The sequence below is a fragment of the Juglans microcarpa x Juglans regia genome, chromosome 1D (assembly GCF_004785595.1).
Source record: "Juglans microcarpa x Juglans regia isolate MS1-56 chromosome 1D, Jm3101_v1.0, whole genome shotgun sequence".
Lineage (NCBI taxonomy): Eukaryota > Viridiplantae > Streptophyta > Magnoliopsida > Fagales > Juglandaceae > Juglans > Juglans microcarpa x Juglans regia.
In genome coordinates this window covers 45,381,117-45,401,853 of record NC_054594.1, presented here as the reverse complement: position 1 = coordinate 45,401,853, position 20,737 = coordinate 45,381,117, and the positions used below count along the sequence as shown (strand labels likewise).

Below are 20,737 nucleotides of genomic sequence, written 5' to 3'. Positions count from 1 at the left end.
CGTATTATAACCATCACACATTTCTTATCCTTTGGGATTTTTTTTTTTTTTTTTTTAGTGGATTATCCTTTGGAATTGAGAAACAGCAAAGAAAAAACTATTTTATCTCTTGAGTTGTACCGTTCTACTTGACTGTTTAGAAAAAATATTATTTTTTTTTTATTCAATGATTAAAAAAATAAATTTAAATACGTTGATATATTTTTTTATTTTTTAAAAATATTTAAAAATATAAAAAAATATAAATTATAAAATTATAAAAAATTATAAAACTAACTACCGGTCAAAGTGAAGTAAAAAGTGGGCTACCGGGCGGCAGGGTGACCCAACATAATTCACATCAGTCTTCAGACGTACGTACACCGACAAACAACTTATCATTACCGGCGTCTCGGCTCTTTCTTCATGCACCTTAATATATAATAAGAGTGTTGCTACATTCACGGGTGAATCCACTTATGGATGCTGCCGACGGGCTACGTGAGGTTTTTTCTATTTTTTTAATTATTATTATTATTATTATTATTATACACTTTTTATATCCCTTAACATTAAAAAAAAAGATAGTACCACCGAAACAACTACCTAATAGGTAAAAATATTTTTTTAAATTCATTATATATTTTAAAAAATAAAAATAAAAATTTATTTTAAAATAACTACCTAACAATTAAGTAAAAACAAAAAAATTGCAATCGGTAGTCACCATCGGTGACCACCTTCTATGGGAGAGGTGATGAGTGAAATGAAATGAAAATTTTATGAATAATAGTAAAATAGTTTGTGAATAATAGTGATATAGTTTGAGTTGAATAATTTTTGAATTTTAGAAAATGAGAAAAAAAGTTGAATAAAAAATATTATAAAATTAAAATATTATAATAATATTATTTTATAATATTATTTTTATTTAGAGATTTGAAAAAATTTGATTTTTTTTTTTTTATTCAAAAGTTTGAAAATTTTATAATGATTAATTTGAAAATTTTATATTTAAACTATGCTTGAAAATAAAATAAAATGAAATCAGATAGAAATTTTATGTTTCAAAGTCCCAAACGGGCCACTTTTAGAACCTCTATGTAATATTTAATGCTATTCATATAAATATTTTGAACAACATTTAAATAAATTATATATATCCCATTTTATGTGTTTATTTATACTTGAAGCACATAAGTCGAATAACAACTTGAGAGGATATACTTATATGTATGGGTGTCAAATCGTGTTAACAGATCGTATTTGTGTCGTGTTAAGATATATATATTATACTATATGGATCAATCCTAACTCGACCCGTTAAGTTTATCGTGTCAAAATTTCAAACTCTAAAACGGTCTATTAACATAACGGGTCGTGTCGTGTCAATTCGTTTTGACCCGTTTATGTAAATGAGTCGAACAAATCTGAAATTAACCCGTTTGACCTCGTTAAGTTTAATATAATTTTATATAAATGTTAAAATCACAATATATATAAAAAATATAAAACTAACTACAAGTCTAAAATTACAATCCAAACAATAAAAATATCGAAATTAAAATCTCAAAAACATTATTTTTAAGTATAAGGGTATAATTGTAATTTTAACTTTCTTAACGGGTCATAACGGGTCAAAACGGATTGATCTGTTATCAACCCGTTAATCAATCGTGTCTTAACAGGTTAATCCGTTTTAATTCGAATCCGTTAAGGATAAATCCTAACCTACTTTTATCTTATCGTATTTGTATTAAATTAACGAATCGTGTTATATATTGTCACATCTAATTGCACGCAACCTACCACGTTGAAGGACCATCCTCTTTTTCCACATAAATAAACAAACAGCATATAACAGATATATACTAACTAATATTAACATTTTATAACTTGATAATAACCTACGGGAAATTATGCATTTACCGAGGGTGCATCACGATAAAAGTTATCGATTTTCGTTTATTTATTTATTTAATAATTAAAAAATTATTTTTTTAATATTTATAAGAAAAATAAATGTTTAATGAATCTAAAATATGTTTGAGAAAAATAAAAAACAAAAAAAAATACAGGTTCTTTTCTGCGAGAATTCTCGGTGATTAGTACTATAGCATGGTCCACACCCGATTACTTCTTCCTCACCAAAGGCAATACTGATGGATGACTGTCTTTTTCTCAGAAAATGAAAACGACTTTTCGGATGTATTAGAGCTCGTTTGTTTTTGTTTTGGTAGAGAGGACAAGAGGAGTTGATATTAAAATTAAAATTAAATAAAATATTATTAGATTATATTTTTTTATATTATTTATATTTTAAAATTAAAAAATTAAATTATTTATTTTATTTTATATTAAAATAAAAAAATTATAATTATTAAACGAGATGAATTAAGAAATTTGACGAAAACAAACTATTCCTAAAACGAACGTGCTCACTGGCCGTATCTGAATGGTTTACAATAGGGTCTAGACCCACCGCTGGAGCTCCAGCTAGGCATTTTAAATTTGTTTTCATATTATTTTTTAATATTTTTAAAAAATTTATAATATTATTAAATAATATTTTCTTAACCACTAAATAAGAATAAAAATAAATGTAAGCGGATCTCTCAGCGAAATCCCTTGTTTTTTCCTTTACAAAATCCAGTGATCCACCATCTTTTCGGTGGGGTGGGTCTACACCCACTGCTAGTGCTATGGAGCTCCCAGCGGAGCCCCGCTAGTCCATTTCAATTTTTTTTAATTGTTTTGTTTTAAAAGAAAAAATTCCAAATATTATTAAATAATATTTTTTAATTATTAAATAATTAATAAATAAAAAAATGGAAGCGTAGCTTCCAATGGGATCCCAGCGGGATGCTAGCTTTTTCCCTTTTGAGTGTGGCAATTGTAATTGTGGAGGCTGACGCAACGTGGGGCTTCCGATTGTTTTGTCGGATGTGGGTACGCTTTCCAACACCACATTATTACTTACCCTCCGGAATTCAGAAACAGGAATGGTTCTCCTCAGAAAGCTGCTATAAATAACTGGATCTGTATTGGTGTTTCGCATATCCTTGCAGCTTAAAATGAATTCCTTCCCTTTCATGCATGCAGCTACCCCAATTCTACATACATTTGGGTTAATGGACTACATAGCATTGCTGCTGTTAATTTCCTTTGTGTCCGCATCCATTCATGTGCTGGCCTCTGGTCTTGGGGGCCGGAAGAAGAAGTCTGGCTGTCTCACTTCATTCCCCCCTGGCCCCAAGGCTTTTCCTTTTGTTGGCAACATCAGCTGCTTGCAGGAGCTGCGTAGCAAACCCCACCAAACTCTCGCCAAGCTCTCCAAACAATATGGACCCTTAATGACTCTCAAGCTCGGCAGCACAACCACCGTAGTCATTTCCTCTCCAGACACAGCCAAAGAAGCACTGCAAAAACACGACCAAGCCTTCTCCAGCCGAACTATCCCGGACGCGGCCCGAGCATCTGGCCACCACAAATTCTCGGTGGCGTGGCTACCCGCATCGACTCGGTGGAGGAGTCTCAGGAAAGTTGCAGCCATGGAAATGTTTGTTCCACAACGGCTGGATGCCACCGAAGCCATTCGACATAAAAAGGTTCAAGAGCTAATTGCCCATATTGGAGCAAGTTGCAACAGTGGTGAGGCGATAGATATTGGTGGAGTTGCCTTCACAACAGTCTTTAATGTCATTTCAAACATGTTATTCTCCACTGACTTGGCCCAGTATGGTTCGAATACGTCCCAGGAGTTCCAGGCTCTTATAATGGGTGCCATGGAAGAAGGTGGGAGGCCTAATATTGCAGACTATTTCCCAGCACTTCGTTTATTTGATCCGCAAGGTGCACGCCGGAGGCTTACAGCTTATATTGCAAAATTGTTTGGGATTTTGGATGGTATTATCAATGAACGCCTGCAATTAAGAGCAACGTCAAATGCTTCTAAGGCCGGCAGCGATGTACTTGACTCCCTCCTTAGTCTCGTTGAAGACGATAATTCAGAATTGAGCTACGACGACGTCAAACATTTGCTTATGGTGATTCATTATCTTTATGTTTATCTTTATCTTTCTCTTTCTTTTTCTCTTTCTCTTTCTTTTTCTTTTTCTTTTTTTTATTTTTTATTTTTATCTCATCTTCAAGAGCTCTAGTATTGATCTGGCCAAAATGCATATTCAAAATTTAGTTAATATCATACTTTTTTATATTTATCTATTCTATTTAAATTCAATCTCTACATTAAATTAACCGTTTACTCTCTATAATAATAAAATATTATTAAATTAATAATTTTTTTATTTAATTTATTTGTATCACATTTTATAATTCTATTAATTTAATATTAATAATAATTATATTCTAATTAAATTAATATTAAAAAATTATATTTTTAATGATCATTTAATACTAATAACCAAAAATTGAAATTAAACTTATTTAAAATTCTACCTAAATTTTCATTCACTAACCAAATATCTAATATTCTATCTAAATATTCACTAACCATATTTTTAATGGAGTGAAAAATTATTATTTTAACTTTTGGTAAATCAATTTGGTTCTTTAAATTTGACTAATGACTATAGCAGAAATTTAAATTATTTTAGAAATACCCAATTCAATATGGGACTTTTTTTAATACAACTTATCTAAAATTTTAACTAACCTTCAACTTTACCCAAACCAATGCTTTTGCTTTAATGCAAAATCATCTTTCACTTCAATTCAATTATATATGTTGTTGCCATTCAACTATTACCGGCTTCCCTTTTTTTTTAACTGTTTTAAAATAAAAATGTTATATATATATATATATATATATATATATATATGTATAAATTCATCTACTTCCTTCTCGTCTTCGTCAAACCTAAAAAAGGGGTAGCTCTAAACTTAGCTCTCACATACTTCCTATCAGGATTTATATAGTGCAGGGAGCGACACAAAATCAAGCGCGGTGGAATGGGCAATGGCAGAGTTACTGCACAATCCCTCCAAAATGGCAAAAGTCCGAGAGGAGCTTGAAGAAGTCATTGGCAAAGATGGGCTTGTTCAAGAATCCGACATATCAAAATTACCTTATCTACTCGCGACAGTGAAAGAAACCTTTCGGTTGCATCCACCGGCGCCTTTACTACTCCCCCACAAAGCCGAGGTTGACGTAGAGATGCGTGGCTTTACTGTGCCAAAGAATGCACAAATACTAGTCAACGTGTGGGGAATGGGACGAGATTCGAGCATATGGCCAAACCCAGACCAGTTTTCGCCTGAAAGGTTTTTAGATAAAGACATTGACTACAAAGGCAGGAATTTCGAGCTCATTCCCTTCGGAGCTGGAAGAAGAATATGCCCTGGATTGCCTTTGGCCAATCGGATGGTACCCCTCATGTTGGCCTCTCTTCTTCACCACTTTAATTGGAAGCTTGAAGATGAGATGAAGCCAGAAGATATGGACATGAGGGAGACAACGTTTGGAATAACCTTACGCATTGCCCAGCCCCTTCGGGCTATTCCCATTAAATCACTGTAATTTTCGGTTAATGATTGTGTTGTTAGCCTAATAATACGTTCGTACGTGTGAGTTGGGGCCTTTTTATCCGTTAGTTTCGTTTTCTTTATTTTTTTCGTGTGTTTTTTATATTTTGTTTTGGGATGTTTGTTTGGATTCCGAATCCAAACCTCTACTCTCCTCTTGTAGTTTCAGTTTTTAGTTAATGATATATATGTGTAAATGAATATAGTATGAAAAATGATAGAGTTACAACTTTCTTATTACATATTTTAATTTGATTTTTTTTTAATTTTTTATTTTACTTAATGGTTGAATAATTGATTATTAATAAAATTATTTTTTTTAATTTTTTTTAATGATTAAAGATGTTAAAAAAATATTTAAAAAAAATTATAAAACAATAAAAAACTTCAAATGATTTATAAGTACTAAATTGATAATAATAGAGTAGTAAGCTTGACATTACACATAAAGTATATCTTTATTTTAAAAATAAAAGTGATACAATTATAAAATTTTTTTTATGAATATGAATTCATAACCGACACAATTTCATGTGATATATCGTAAAAGTAATTTTATAATTTAATGTATCACATTCAATTATAAAAATTTATAAATTTATTTTTATAAAATTTTTTTGTATTAAAATATTTATCTTTTACAAAATGGTCTCGTCTGAATACATAATTAGATATTTTAAATAATAAAAATTTTAAATTAAAATGAGATAAAATAATTTATATTTATGTTTAGATATTAAGATAAAATGAAATAGTTTTTAATTTTTAGGTTTGGAAAAGTTGTGGATCCTGCCGTTGATTAGAATGCCGAAAGTGAACGGTTTAAATACTGTTTACACATTATTTAACGTACTGATTACGGTCAGTTTTTACTATTCATAAGCGTTCAATTACTGTTCATTCACTGTTTATGACAGTTGTTAGCCTAATAACGACGTTCGTATGTGTGAGTTGGGGCCATTTTTCTCCGTTAGTTTCATTTTCTTTAGTTTTTTCGTGTGTTTTTTATATTTATTTTGTAATTAAAAAGTTTAGAAAAAAAAATCTAAAATGTTTAATTTCAAAAAAATAGTTAACATTTAAGGCAATATTTCGATCTAATAGGTTTGGATTCAGATATGAGTTGAAATAATTTGTAAATAGTAGAATAAAAGTTGAATTATTTATTATATTTTATATAAAAATTTGAGAAATCAGTTTTGAAATTTGAAAAAAATTAAATTATTTATTATATTTTATGTAAAAATTTAAAAATATTATAATAATTAATTAAGATGAATTGAGATGAATTGAAGTAAATTTTGAATATAAACGAATTCATAATCTCGAAAAGCCAATTTGTAGGGAGTTGCCGGTTTAATTTTATATTTCCAACCAAATTTTATGATTGTAATTTATTCTCAAATATTTTATTTTCAACGTCATTTATTCTCAAATATTTTATTTTCAACGTCATTTAAACATAAAATATCTTTTACTTTTAATTTTTTTATATAATCATTATAATTTTTCACAACTTTTAAACAAACACAAAAAATTATACAAATTTTTCAAATTTTAAAATAAAAGTTATATTAAATAATTATATTCAAATAATTTATTAATTATATTTTTTTCAAATTTTTATCTCCTTTTTTTAAAATCTAATAAAACATCTTATCTTAAACTATTTCATAATTATTCATAAATACTCTGAAATATCCAAATAATATGCAACATCTTATTTGAATCTTCACCTGCCTCTATTTCTAATTGTTCAAAATTATCCATAAAGGGTTGTATAAAGAAATCAAATATTTATGTCTAGTTTGGTTACACGATGCATCTTATCTATAATATACGTTAATTTTTCAAATCCAAACACATAATATTTCATTTCTAAATTTTAAAAATAGTAATGCTATATAGTATCTACTGTAGTGATACACATAATGTATACATTACAATTCACTAATTTCTTCTCTCCAGATAAATAGTTGAGATGATGCTATATACGATATACAAAGTGATTATTCCCAAACAATAACTTTTTTCAAGATTATTACTTTTAAAAAATCTATTTAAATAAACAGTATTGCACAGTAAAAACTAATAGCAAACAATGCGTGAACAGTACCAAACTGACAACTGACATAAATAGTATGTGATCACTTATGAACAGTGAAATTGACCGTGACCAGTACGTAAACAATATGTGAACTGTACACTTTCAACCTTCTAATCAATGGCAGACCCAAATTTTTTTAAATCTCAAAAATTAAAATTATTTTACATAATCTCACAATCCAAACATATATTTTACAAATAATTTTATTTCATTTTAACTCAAAATATTTTATTATTATTCAAAATATTTTATCTGAATTGTGTATTCAAAAGATACCTTATTTTGTAAAAGATAAATATTTTAGCTACAAAAAATTTTATAAAACTAAACTTAAAATTTTTTATAATTGAAAGTGATATGTTAAACTATGATATTACTTTTATGATGTATTGCATGAAGTTATGTCAGGTGGTAAATTTATATTTATAAAATTTTTTTATAATTGTAACATTTTATTTATAAAATAAAGATATACTCTATTCCTTCATCCATATATATCATTAACTAAAAACTGAAACTACAAGAGGAGAGTAGAGGTTGGGGAATCCAAACAAACAGTAACCGACGACTTGGGATGTGTGTTGAACTTCAAACCTAAAACATTATTATAAATTGATAAATCAATCAAAATTAATTCAAAAATCCTCACACAGGACAAAACAAGACAAAATAAACGCAAACATATATGAAAACTAGATATGATTATTATTAACAATGACAGATAAAATACACATGATATTAAGGAAAAATTGAAAATCCTAGAGTGGAGGTGCCACGTGCATGCTGTAAATGTGAATAACCAAAAGTGGGGATTAAAACTAGAAAGAACTCCGATCATCCATTTATAGTAAGACTGTTCATTCGGGTAAGTTTTTTTAGTCCGTTCCACAACTCGGGAAATTGGAACTCGAATGGTTAAACCCAGGTACAAACCGGTTCGGATATCGGATTTTAAACTCAAAACTTTTTTTTTTTACTGAGAAATAAGCAAGATTAATTGATTTGTAAATTAACTTGCTAATTAAGCAGCATAATTACATTTTTATGGCCAGAATATATAAGAAAGATTTTAAGAAAGGAATAAATAAATTTGGAAATTAATGTTTAATACTGTCATGCAAAATATCTCTTATGCTTGATCCACCATCACCAAAACATTGAATCAGAGCAGCTCTCAATTATTGCATAGTTTTCCACGATGCCAGGCCCTATAAAGTTAGGTGAACGATAAGATTTCTCAATCAAATGAACAAATAAATTAAAACAACTTTTTAATTCCGTTAAGATACTTCCAAGTTTTAGAAGAGTATCCAAGTTTTAGAAATTTTCTAAGTTCTAATTAGTAGGTATATTAATTAGTTATAAATCTCCATTCAAACTAACAAAATTGCATGATTTTTCACAATGTCATGCCCATATAAAGTTATGCGAGAGATAAGATTTCTCAATCAAATGAACAAATAAATTAAAGCAACTTTCTAATTTCGTTAAGATACATCCAAGATTTAGAGATTTTCTAAGTTCTGACTAGTAGGTATATTAATTAGTCATAAACCTCCATTCAAACTAAAAAAATTGTATAGTTTTTCACGATGTCAAGCCTCTATAAAGTTACGTGAGAGATAAGATTTCTCAATCAAATGAACAAAGAAATAGCAACTTTCTAATTCCGTTAAGATATATCCAAGTATTAGAGGTTTTATAAGTTCTGACTAGTAGGTATATTACCTTCATTTAAATTAAGAAAATTACATAATTTTTTATGATATCAGCCCCTATAAAATTACGTGAGAGATAAAATTTCTCAATTAAATAAATAAAGAAATTAAAGCAACTTTCTAATTCCGTTAAGATACGTCTAAATTTTAGAGATTTTCTGAATTCTGACTAGTCGGTATATTAATTAATCATAAACATCCATTTAATTGAAACCCGGATGAGCAGTCATGATTTATAATTTTATAGGGTTCGGAGCTTTAAAGCAGGGAAGGTGAGACGTGGCAAGAATGTGGCTCCAAGAGGGGTGTTAGGGGAAGGTGACCCGGATGAACTTCAACGAGTGTTTTTTTTTATTTTTTTTTATTTTTTTTCAGATGGCGACAACGAAAAGTCAGGATACCTTTTGATAGCCGCTAAATGATAATTTGTAAAGAAAAAATGTCTTTAATTGAAGGAAGGGCAAAATCAAATATTAAATAAGGCGAGAACGATGAATTTGAGTAAGAATAAATAAATAAATAATTATTTCTTTAAACGTGTTGCCATTATGGATCATGCTAGCGGCCGTACTCGTAGTTATAAAATTTTTGTTATTTTTCTTTTAATTTTTTAAAATATTCTTAATCATTAATAAATAAATAATTTTATTAATAATTACTTTTTAATTATTAAAAAAAATAATTAAAAAATATAAATAATAAAATTAAACGAGAAGACCTACTAACATTTTCGTTTGATATTATTGGATCAAAACACGACGTATAACTACAGAAAATGGCGAATCTTGGAAAGAGATTTATGCAATCCCACTACAGAAAATAAATAAATATAACAATAAATCTTTACAACCTCTTCACACTCCACACTTTATATTTTTTTTTTAATTTTTATTATTTTTTTCTTTTATCAAATATTTATTATATGAATAATAAATAGAAAATTTAAATAATTTAAAAAGAATAAACTCAAAAAAAATTTTAAAAAAATATTAAAAATTTTAAAAATTAAAAAAAATATGGAGTGTGAAGTGTAGTAGATGTTGTATAGCAAAACTCTAAATATAAAGCAGAAAGCGGTCTGATTTTATCGTCGATACATAAATGCTGCCAGATCGTCTCTTATTAATAAAAAAATCCACTTTATACGAGTATCTATTTTTTTCATATTACGTTTCACTTATAAATTTATAATTTAATGATATATTATAAATAATAAGAGAATGATAAAAAAATAATAAACTTTTTTGTTTTCTTTAATATTACTTATATGGAACATGTGAAAGGACTCGACCAAATGGCCATTGGATAGAGGTCGAAAAACATTTCTATCCGGTGTCCTATTTCACTGTTATATTTTAATTATATAAAAAAATTTAGAGAGGAATTGAAAAATTCACTCCCATCCCATTTTCTATTTTAAGATTTTGATTTAGAAAATGAATAATAGTTTCTTAAATATAAAAAATTACTATTTATTTCTTAAATCACCTTTTATTAATATTTTAGTCTAATAAATAAAATAAATTCTTATTTCAATTATCTATATTTTTTCATATACTCATATTTATAATAATTTTAAATATTAATTTAAAAATATTATCATATTCGCAAAAAATAATTTAAATATTTGTTTAAAATATTAAGTGAAATAATAGTTTAAAATATAAAAAGAATATTGAGTAATTAAGTTTGTAAATGAAAATGAGAAGAAAAAAAAGAAAAAGAAAAAGAAAAGAAGAATATTATTTTAATATAATAAAAAAAGATAAGAAATGAGATGTCGAATTGTTTTTAAAAATAAGTAAAATTTAAGATAAAATTATAACAAATGTGCATTTTAACTAAAATTTAAGGAAAAATTGAGGGGATCGAACGTGAATCACTAATCGGGCGAACAAAACCATAAGGGTAGGAAGGGGTCTCTTTCTTGCTTATGCCCTACCAGTGCCACCTGATTGAATTCAATGCCGACAGGTCCCGATTCCCAACAGTTATTAGAGCCAGCAAGTAACTTACAAACAAAAGTAACCGACACTTTCCAGCGATCGAGCAAGCAAGTCACGCAGTGGGGGGTCGCTCCCAATTGTTCAAGTCTTCCCATTTGTTTCTCTGATCCACTCGCTGTCTTTCCTTCATTACTCTGTAAGTCTCTCTCTGTGTTTTTTTTTTTTTTTTCTTTTTTGTTTCTTTTGGGAAAATTCGGTTTTGTGATTTAATTGCTTCTTGGGGAATTGTTCATTTGCAACCTGGATTAAAGGAAAATGGGGTTAATTTCGGGGGTTTTCATGGGAATGGTATTCGGGATTGCATTGATGGCTGGATGGAAACAAATGATGCGGTACCGAAGCACCAAGCGAATTGCTAAGGTATTACCCAAATTTGGATGCATTCAAAGTTTATTTCTGTTTATATTTATTCTCGAATTGTCTCAAGTTGTTGTTTTCTTGTTTTCCTTTTTCATGTTTAAATTGGAGATTTGCGTTGACTGATTGGTTCGGTGGGTTAGGGATTTTAAGTTTACATGAAAACCGGTGGATAAAAGTTGCAAATATATCTTTCGATTATTATTTTGTGATGCTTAAACTAGAACAAAATATTGGCGATCCTTGCTACTTCTGCTTGAGATGCAATTTTTTGTGTATGTATCTTATTTCTCATTTTCATACTCATTTGGACAATCTCCCTTTTGAGTACCTTCATAATATGATTGTAAAAGGAATCAAAACTGAAGTCAGTGTTCTTAATTATAAATAGTCACACGAAGCAAAATTTTTGTTGATTTTCTATTGAGTCTAGCCTCGGGCCCATTTCAGAGAACCAGTTAGAGAAGCAGCTTTAGCTGAGCTAACATTCTTCATAGACGTGATTTCACATATAGGTTTTATCGTTTTACTTGGTTAATAATATTAGAAATGATTCTCTTCTTTTGTAGGCTGTCGATATAAAACTCCTTGGATCCCTTAATCGAGATGATTTGAAGAAAATTTGCGGAGATAATTTTCCTGAATGGATATCTTTCCCCATCTTTGAACAGGTTGATTATTTTTTGTTGATTTTTTTTATTATCATTATGCTTATTCGTTTACGTACTAATTGGAATATTTACCCTCAGCTTTTCTAACATTTGATATAATGAACAGAGAGGGCTCAAAAGATCATATGGTTTGCTTTGTTTTGGCATGTGTCTCAGTTGAATTTTAGAAACATGATGAGTCGTAAGATTAGCAACAAAAAGAACTCCCTAGTGTTGCCCTAGTTGTCATCTTTACATTGTGCTATTTGATTTTAAAGCCTTCACAATATGCCCTAGTGGTGATTGAACTGGCATGTGGATTGTCAGTATTCGTGAAATTTAAAAAGAGTTTCATTTTCATGATTGGTTTGAGTAGATATAAACATTTACTAGGTATAAGGGGCCTAGATTCAATAAACTGTCCGCCGCCAACTTTAATCACTAAATTACTTTTATCTCTACTAGCTGAACTGCTGTTGGTAATTTCTTAGTGCATGTTTGGGATTGTGGTGGAAAATATAGCTTATAGCTTTAGTACTTATAGCTTATAACTTAAGGAATAAGTTCTACCATTAAAAAGTTATTTACTGTTTGGTAATCATATGTTAAAAGCACCTTTAAACATGTTACATTTGTTTAGCAACAAATTTAAAAAGTGTTTTATGAGGTAGAAATGATGATTATTTGAATATTTAAAGATTATGACCATATCCTTGAAAGTTTGAAAGTTGTAATTATCTTAAAGTTGTTTGGGTGTTTTCGTCCATTGACAATCTTTTTAAAATTCAAATTACGTTCTGCATTATCCGGAAAAGCATGTATGAGAAAAAACATCATTTGATGTTTTCCTCAAACGTACGTTTTAGCTTATTTGGGATTAAAAGTGCTTTGATATGTAACATCCAAACAATATAATTTTTCCATTAAAGAGCTTTTAAGGCTATTTAAGCACTTTTAAAGGCTCCTACTGCAACCCCAAACAGGCCCTTAGTGTAGGCTCTCCAAAATCCATTCCATCCCAAAGAAACATATTGCCCCCTCAAAAAAAAAAAAAAAAAAAATCCTTACTAGCTTTGTCTTGCTTACAATTTTAAGTTTCTGAAAACTCCTTAATCTTATCAATATAAACAATTGTGTATGATCGATAAGTTCATTCAATCTTGAGCAAGTTAATTTCCTTTCCTAAACTTGTCGTTGTCGCTTCATACATTTGATATTGAGCTGCGCAGTTTGGAGGCTAACCATGCTAGGCAGTGTTAAAAAAAGTTTGTTCGTTTGTGAATTTCTTCGCCTACTTATGATACACTTTGGTGGAATTTTCAGGTAAAATGGCTAAACAAGCAACTGAGCAAATTGTGGCCTTACGTTGCAGATGTAAGCCTCCGAACTTGCTATCCTTCTTGATATGCATTTTATTATATGCCAAATTCTCCTTGAATACTTTTCTGATCAGAATTTAACAACCACACAATTATCAAGTTTGGCACCCCTCCTGGACTTCAGCCCCTTCAATGTAGTGATAATCATGACAGCAATGGATTTTCTTTTAGTTATTGAATAACATAATCTCTGTCTCCATTTGTATTGACTGGAATTTTCTTGGAAGGAATTAATTTCAGTTGGATTAAGTTACATTTTTCAAGAGTGAATTATGGTATATAACTTTTCTTATACTAATTATAATGAGCTTTTATCCTTGAGCTTTGTGGTACACATCCCTTGGAAATGGAGACTTAGGCCATGTTTGGATGTCAAAAATCCTCCAACTTATAAGATGTTTCCTCATTTGAGACAATATCTGTCCTAAATATCCATGCAAAAACGTTTGTATCAGATGGATTTCCAAAAACACTGGAAAAAAACCACCATTTTTTTTTTAAAAGAAAGATGCACACTCCCCCTCCTCCCTGAGCAAGGAGGGGCTGAGCGGGTGAGGGGGAGGGGGAGGGGGAGGGGGAGATCGCAACCCCTCTTCCTTGGCAAGGCACTGACCCACCTTATTGGTGCCCCTCACGCTTGGCTAACAGAGCCACCGAGGTGGCCAATCTCTGGCCACCCTAGATGTGGCTCACCTCTTGGTGGCCAGATCTTATGTGGGGCAAAAACTAAGTTTGGGTGTCCTAAACACTACTGATGTCAGGAATTAGCCTGAGAGTTTTAACGTGTGCACAAGTGTTTGTTGTAGGAATGAATAAAATTGATTTACAGGGGAGGCCATCATGAAGGGGTAGGAAGGGAGATATAATGTTCTAGAGAGGAAAAGAGAATACAGAAAATTAAGCAACTGCCCTGGAGGAATATACCTAATTCTTTTTCTGAATTATTTTGGATTTGATTATTGTCAGGCAGGAGAAATGGTAATAAGAGAATCTGTTGAGCCACTTCTAGAAGAATACAGACCACCTGGAATTACTTCGCTTAAGTTCAGCAAATTATCTCTTGGTAATGTGGCACCCAAAATTGAAGGTATGAGTCATTATTTAGTTTTTAAATTCTGTGCGCACGCCCGCATCACAATTTGTCTAACTAGCAGTAATGTTATGTCATGGAGATACCATAGACATTTATGTCATGGAGATACCTTAGACATTTCTTACTGACTGTCATCACATTTATATAAGAATGTAATCCATAAAATAAGTTCTTAGAATATGTATGGAATTACGTCATACAAGTCCTTTTTAAGTCCTCCACTGTTTTCTAAGTAGGTTTAAAGCTAACATTGCCTCTGCCTTAAGGAATATGCTTGCTTGCCCCTCTTTCAATTGAATGAAAATTTCTTCTTCATTAGCTAATCAGCCTTTAAGCTGGGTGTTTGTCATTTCATTCAATGCATAAAACTGAGTTTTCTGTTAGTTTTTTGCTTCCCACCTCTCTTGTTGTCCATCCCTTTTTTCATCTGATTCCCGCTTGCTTTAAACTCGTTTACTTTGATTTTTGAACTAAGCTCCAATATGAAGAAAAGAAAGGGTCCAGATTTACATGTCCTTGTCTAAACCTCAACAGTGGTGAAAAACAAGGAATAAAAAAAAAAAGATCTTCAGCTGTCTCTCAAAATTTTAAAGACAATGGTAAGTGAGGGGTTTTTTATGGGAAATCTTGGATTTGTGTTATTGTAATTCAACTAGTTCTTCAATATTTGAAAGTATTGCAAGCATTCATTAGAGTGTGACCTCTTTGTTTGGTGGATATGGGGATACTCTCTTCCCGTGAAAGATTGCAATCTTGTAAAAAATAGTGAAAGTTACCAATAAGGAGAATTGTTAACCAAACAATCTTTATGATTACTGGCGGAAACTGAGATAGGTCATAATAACAACTCCGATCACAAGGCAAAGGTGGCTTTAAAGTGTGGGGCATCAAATTTCTACTCGAAATCGAGAAAAGGAAGTTTTCCAATCATCCAACTTCCGACTTAGTTCCTACGGATGTTGGAAGCATTTCAGATCAATTAACATCTGAGAGGATCCATGGATCCCAAATATGGACTCTGATAAATTATTTGCTGGACGAGGCCATAAGAAGGAAGATAATTATGTTTTGCATGAAGATGAAATGCTTTTCTGATTAAACAGCACAATTTTTAACAAGCAAAAGCTATTATTTTGCTTAACTGCTATGATTTTTAAGAATGCTGTATCTTATGAGGTCCATCTTAATATCCTGCAAGTTAATATTTACTCAAGGGTCTGTAGCCCCTGAAATATATTGTTGCCGGTTTATGGAATCATCATGGAGTGCTTGTTTTTTATTTCTTATGATCAATATCAGGGCCTTTTTTTCACTCCTCCTAAAGTTCTTTTTTTCTATTATTAAATATTCATTTTCAAGTTGTAAGATACTTTTTGCCTATATGTTACCTGTTTTCACTTAGTTATGGGATATAATTGTATGGTTTTCTTGCCAATATAACCATAAAAAATCAGCCCTTTGCACATTGTTTTTAAGCATATAATCATATATCATGTTACTCATAGTTTTCCTGTATAAGTACTTAATTTGATGCAGGTATTCGTGTTCAGAGCCTTAAGAAAGGTCAAATTACTATGGATATTGACTTTCGGTGGGGTGGTGATCCAAGCATCATATTAGGAGTTGAAGCTGCTCTTGTTGCTTCAATACCCATTCAGGTTGGTGCATCAACTTTGAACAGTATTATTTGAATTTTTTTTTTTTAAATGTTAATAGCAAATCAAGTTATAGTATATGAGAGTATCGATTTAAGTTACTTCTGTGGTACCACCTGTCACAGCTGAAGGATCTTCAAGTTTTCACTGTCGTTCGTGTTATCTTCCAACTTGCTGAAGATATACCTTGTATTTCTGCTGTTGTTGTTGCCCTCCTTTCCGAGGTACTTGGGTGAAGATTTTTTAATTGCGGGAAAATATATGAAGTTTTGTTAAATTGATTTCTACTTATTGAATATCTATTTAATAATATGTTAAACCGATCCAGTTACCTATACTGGTGTTGAACCGATCCAATATAATATGTTAAATTGAACCGATCCGAGTTACTGGTGTTGAACCGATCCAGTTACCTATACTTTTATCTGACAAGAAGTATTGTTAATGCATTTGTAGAATACAGATGGTGTCCATATTAAGAATAATAAATTGATGGCATCCATTGATTATAAGGGTGATATAACTGTGAGGTGCTCCTCTCAAAGTATTAATAGAACAAGGGGGCAATGGTTTTATGTGTTTATTTTCATCGAACCTTTTTAAGCATAATATGCACGGATTTAATCAAACCTTTTGAAGTACATAACTTTAGCATAAAGGGTTTTTTCTTCCCCACCTTTTTCTGCGTAAGCGATTAAGCATCAATTTACTATGTCTGATGGTTGGAGTCATGATGCGAGATGACTTCAAATTACAAGATCATAAAAGTTACTTCTTTTTGTTCAGTTACAGTTGATTTGGAATCGACTCTCTTTTTCTTTTTTGGATAAGTAATTATTTTTTATTAATAATGGAACTGACAAATTCTCAACTACTTCAATCAGCCCAAGCCTAGAATCGATTATACTCTGAAGGCTGTTGGTGGAAGCTTAACAGCTATCCCTGGACTTTCAGATATGATTGATGTAAGTTGTGGTTTCACATCTTATTATTTCATTTTTTTCTGATTGATTTTGTGTTTTTACTTACTCATTATGCTGCTTACACTATCTATTTTTTCTTTTTTGGTAGGATACCGTGAATTCAATTGTCACAGACATGCTCCAGTGGCCCCATCGGATTGTTGTTCCAATTGGTGGTATACCTATTGATACAAGGTAATAATAATAATAATATCATCATCATCATCTCCTGAAATAACTTGAGAAGGAAAGGAGTTTAGGAACTAATAATTTTTTTTTTCTTTCCTCATAATTCTTTTTATGATATATCAAATTACAGCAAAACTATTTCAAATTCTCATATTAGAGAGAGAGAGAGAGAGAGATCAAAATTGGTCAACAAAGTTTTCCTGTAGATATATTTTTCATTTTCACTCGTTTATGCTTAAAGTTATGCAGTGCCTGTAAAATAGTTTGGATAATTTCTTCAGTACTTCAGTCCATCTCAAGAAGGGCGTTATTTTTTTCTGGTTAAGTGTGACATTTCGCCTTGGTTTTTATCCAGTGAACTAGAGCTTAAACCACAAGGAAAGATTGCCTTGACAGTTGTGAAGGCAAATGATTTGAAGAACATGGAAATGATTGGAAAATCTGATCCTTATGTTGTTGTGTATATTCGGCCACTCTTCAAGGTCAAAACAAAGGTTGTTGAAAACAACCTCAATCCTGTTTGGAATCAAACATTTGAGTTGATTGCAGAAGACAAGGAGACACAGACCCTTATACTCGAGGTTTTAGTCTGCTGACACTTTTTTTTATTATTATTTGTCATTTCTGCTATGCTCTTCTGCCAGTTTTCCCTAGCTTTTTATATTGGCAGCTCGACACTCTACATCGTACGTTCCTCCCCCCACATCCAATATATAATAAGCAAAGTGATGACAATCTATGCTCTTCATAAAGAAATTGAAATATACTCATAGATTAAAATTACAGTATTTTAATTTTTTTTAAAGACTTTGAACAACCGAATTTGTTAGAAAATGCAAGTTCATTTCAAATTCGTAAATGGAGCAATCTATCATATAATTCAGCATGGTTAGTTCTATACAAGTTTTACCGTGGCAATAAGTGCCTGTACCAATGACAATATTTTTCTTCTTTTTAGATGTAGGGATATAGGATTCAGTCTATAATGTGCATATATCCACAGGCTATAATGTGCATATATCCACAGGACTAAAGAAAAAGCCCCCCTCAAAAAAAAAAAAAAAAAAAAACTCCACGATACCTGGGAGTTGATGCATGTCGGATACTTAGTGGGAATGGTGGTGGAGACTGATAGAAATAAAAAGAACAAGGTCGGTTGATAAATCTGACCTTTGAGCTCTTGAAATTTAGTGTTTTCAAATGAAGTTTGGGCATGGATAGTGGATATTGTATATTTGAATAAGAACCAGAGAAGCATGAGATGGTTAATTTTCAAGAGATGTTGGAAGGGACGTGAAGGACATACAAATTGAGTACACTATAAAGTAGGATCTTTTGAGCTCGTGGTTGTATTTTCTCCTCAGCTGAAATGGAAGATCTGTTTTTGTGCACATGTATTTTTTTTTTTTTTTTTTTTGTGCACATGCACACATGTATGCTTAGTTCCACTATTTTTGGGACGGTATTATCCCTGAAAATTTGTAGATACTGTTTTAGATGTGCCTTGACTTGTCACTGAGTCTTCCCTTTTTTTTTTTCAACTGTTATCGGACCCAAAATGTTCTGTCATTACTCTGAAATCTTATGTATCTGTTACAAGTAATGCATGAATGTTCATGAGCTCTTCAAACAGGTCTTTGATAAGGACATTGGGCAAGACAAGAGATTGGGAATAGTAAAGCTACCCTTGATTGAGCTTGAAGCTGATATCCTAAAAGAGATTGACTTGAGACTGCTACCATCACTTGACATGCTGAAAATAAAAGATAAGAAGGATAGAGGAACAATTACAATCAAGGTAAACATTTGATCAGAAATGTTAATCTATTATCTGCATGACCTTGTTATTTGCTAAAACTTCTCCTTTCAGTTTGATGATGATACGATGTTACAACCTTATGTTGCCTCTCATTTCTATTAATCCTGCATCTGTGTTTGGAGAGGCCTGCTATAGAATTATATCTATTCCATTCTTTTTTGCTTGATTTATATTTATTCAGTTCCCTTGTTTTCTGATGTTTTCTGTTTGGTTAATTCTTATTCAAGCCTATTGTTTATGTATGACTTTCAGGTCTTGTATCATGAATTTAACAAGGAAGAGCAGTTGATCGCCCTAGAAGAAGAGAAGAGGATCCTAGAAGAAAGAAAGAAACTGAAACAAGCGGGAGTCATAGGGAGTACAATGGATGCAGTTGACGGAGCAGCATCATTGATTGGGTCTGGTACTGGAATGGTGGGTACTGGTCTTGGTGCTGGGGTTGGACTTGTGGGAAGTGGCATTGGCGCTGGAGTTGGGATTGTTGGGAGTGGCCTTGGAGCTGTTGGCAGTGGGCTGACCAAAGCAGGAAAGTTCATGGGCAGAACCATTACAGGGCAATCGAGCCACCCCAGGAGGAGTGGCTCCACAACTCCAGTGAATAGTGTCCAAGAAAATGGTGGTGCCAAGCCACTGTAGCTCCTTACAGAGTTGCTGCCAAAGTATGTGAACTGACCTTGTTTGAACGCTTTAATGACTGGAGTTATCTATTGCTTGTTTTTTTTAACCATTGTATCTTCTCCAATCCTCGCATCTGCTGGTATGGGAAACAATGCACGGTGTTTATCCATTTTCTTGGTTTCAGCTGTATCATCCTGTAGTCCTTTTGACGATCTTCCTTGCTTAGCTGCATTTGTCAAACACTAATGTAGTTCTCTATACTTATCTACTTCTGACTTCCACCTCACTTCACCTAAATGAATTGGTTGTAAATAAATTATTTATGAATTAGTTCTCTATACTTATCAACAACCAATTTATGAATTATTTCTGATTTTTGCTACTTAATCCAAATAATTAAAGAATGGGAGTAAATAAATATCTTTCGTTGAACCTTCTCAGTTTAATCTCTACGGTTATGAGTTAGTTCTGTACCATTGAGGATTGTGCAGGTTCAACTATGTTGCCGGAAGGCTTATTCCTATATCGGTTACTGAGCTCAGTTCTATGCCTTTTTCAAGTCTGCAAAGGTTATTAAGATTGTAATCAGATGATTCTGTCGCATTTTCAAGAATGTGATATTGAATATCAGCAATTTTGGGTTATATATGAAGAGCAACGA

At 31.3% G+C, this 20,737-nt stretch overlaps 2 protein-coding genes across 2 annotated transcripts; both read left to right on the top strand.

Moving 5' to 3' along the window:
• Positions 1-2,955: 2,955 nt before the first annotated feature.
• Positions 2,956-5,726, top strand: LOC121262818 (cytochrome P450 76T24-like). The gene is made up of 2 exons (XM_041165441.1): positions 2,956-4,025; positions 4,907-5,726. The coding sequence occupies exons 1-2, from the start codon at positions 3,054-3,056 to the stop codon at positions 5,516-5,518; spliced, it is 1,584 nt and encodes a 527-aa protein (XP_041021375.1). The 5' UTR covers positions 2,956-3,053; the 3' UTR covers positions 5,519-5,726.
• Positions 5,727-11,292: 5,566 nt separating this feature from the next.
• On the top strand, positions 11,293-20,442 carry LOC121262812 (calcium-dependent lipid-binding protein-like). Its single transcript, XM_041165427.1, has 12 exons — positions 11,293-11,490; positions 11,606-11,714; positions 12,281-12,382; positions 13,685-13,735; positions 14,707-14,827; positions 16,370-16,491; positions 16,614-16,712; positions 17,373-17,453; positions 17,560-17,645; positions 17,995-18,220; positions 19,273-19,437; positions 19,711-20,442. Exons 2-12 carry the CDS (start codon positions 11,610-11,612, stop codon positions 20,092-20,094), a joined length of 1,542 nt encoding a protein of 513 aa, XP_041021361.1. The 5' UTR covers positions 11,293-11,490; positions 11,606-11,609; the 3' UTR covers positions 20,095-20,442.
• Positions 20,443-20,737: the final 295 nt, after the last annotated feature.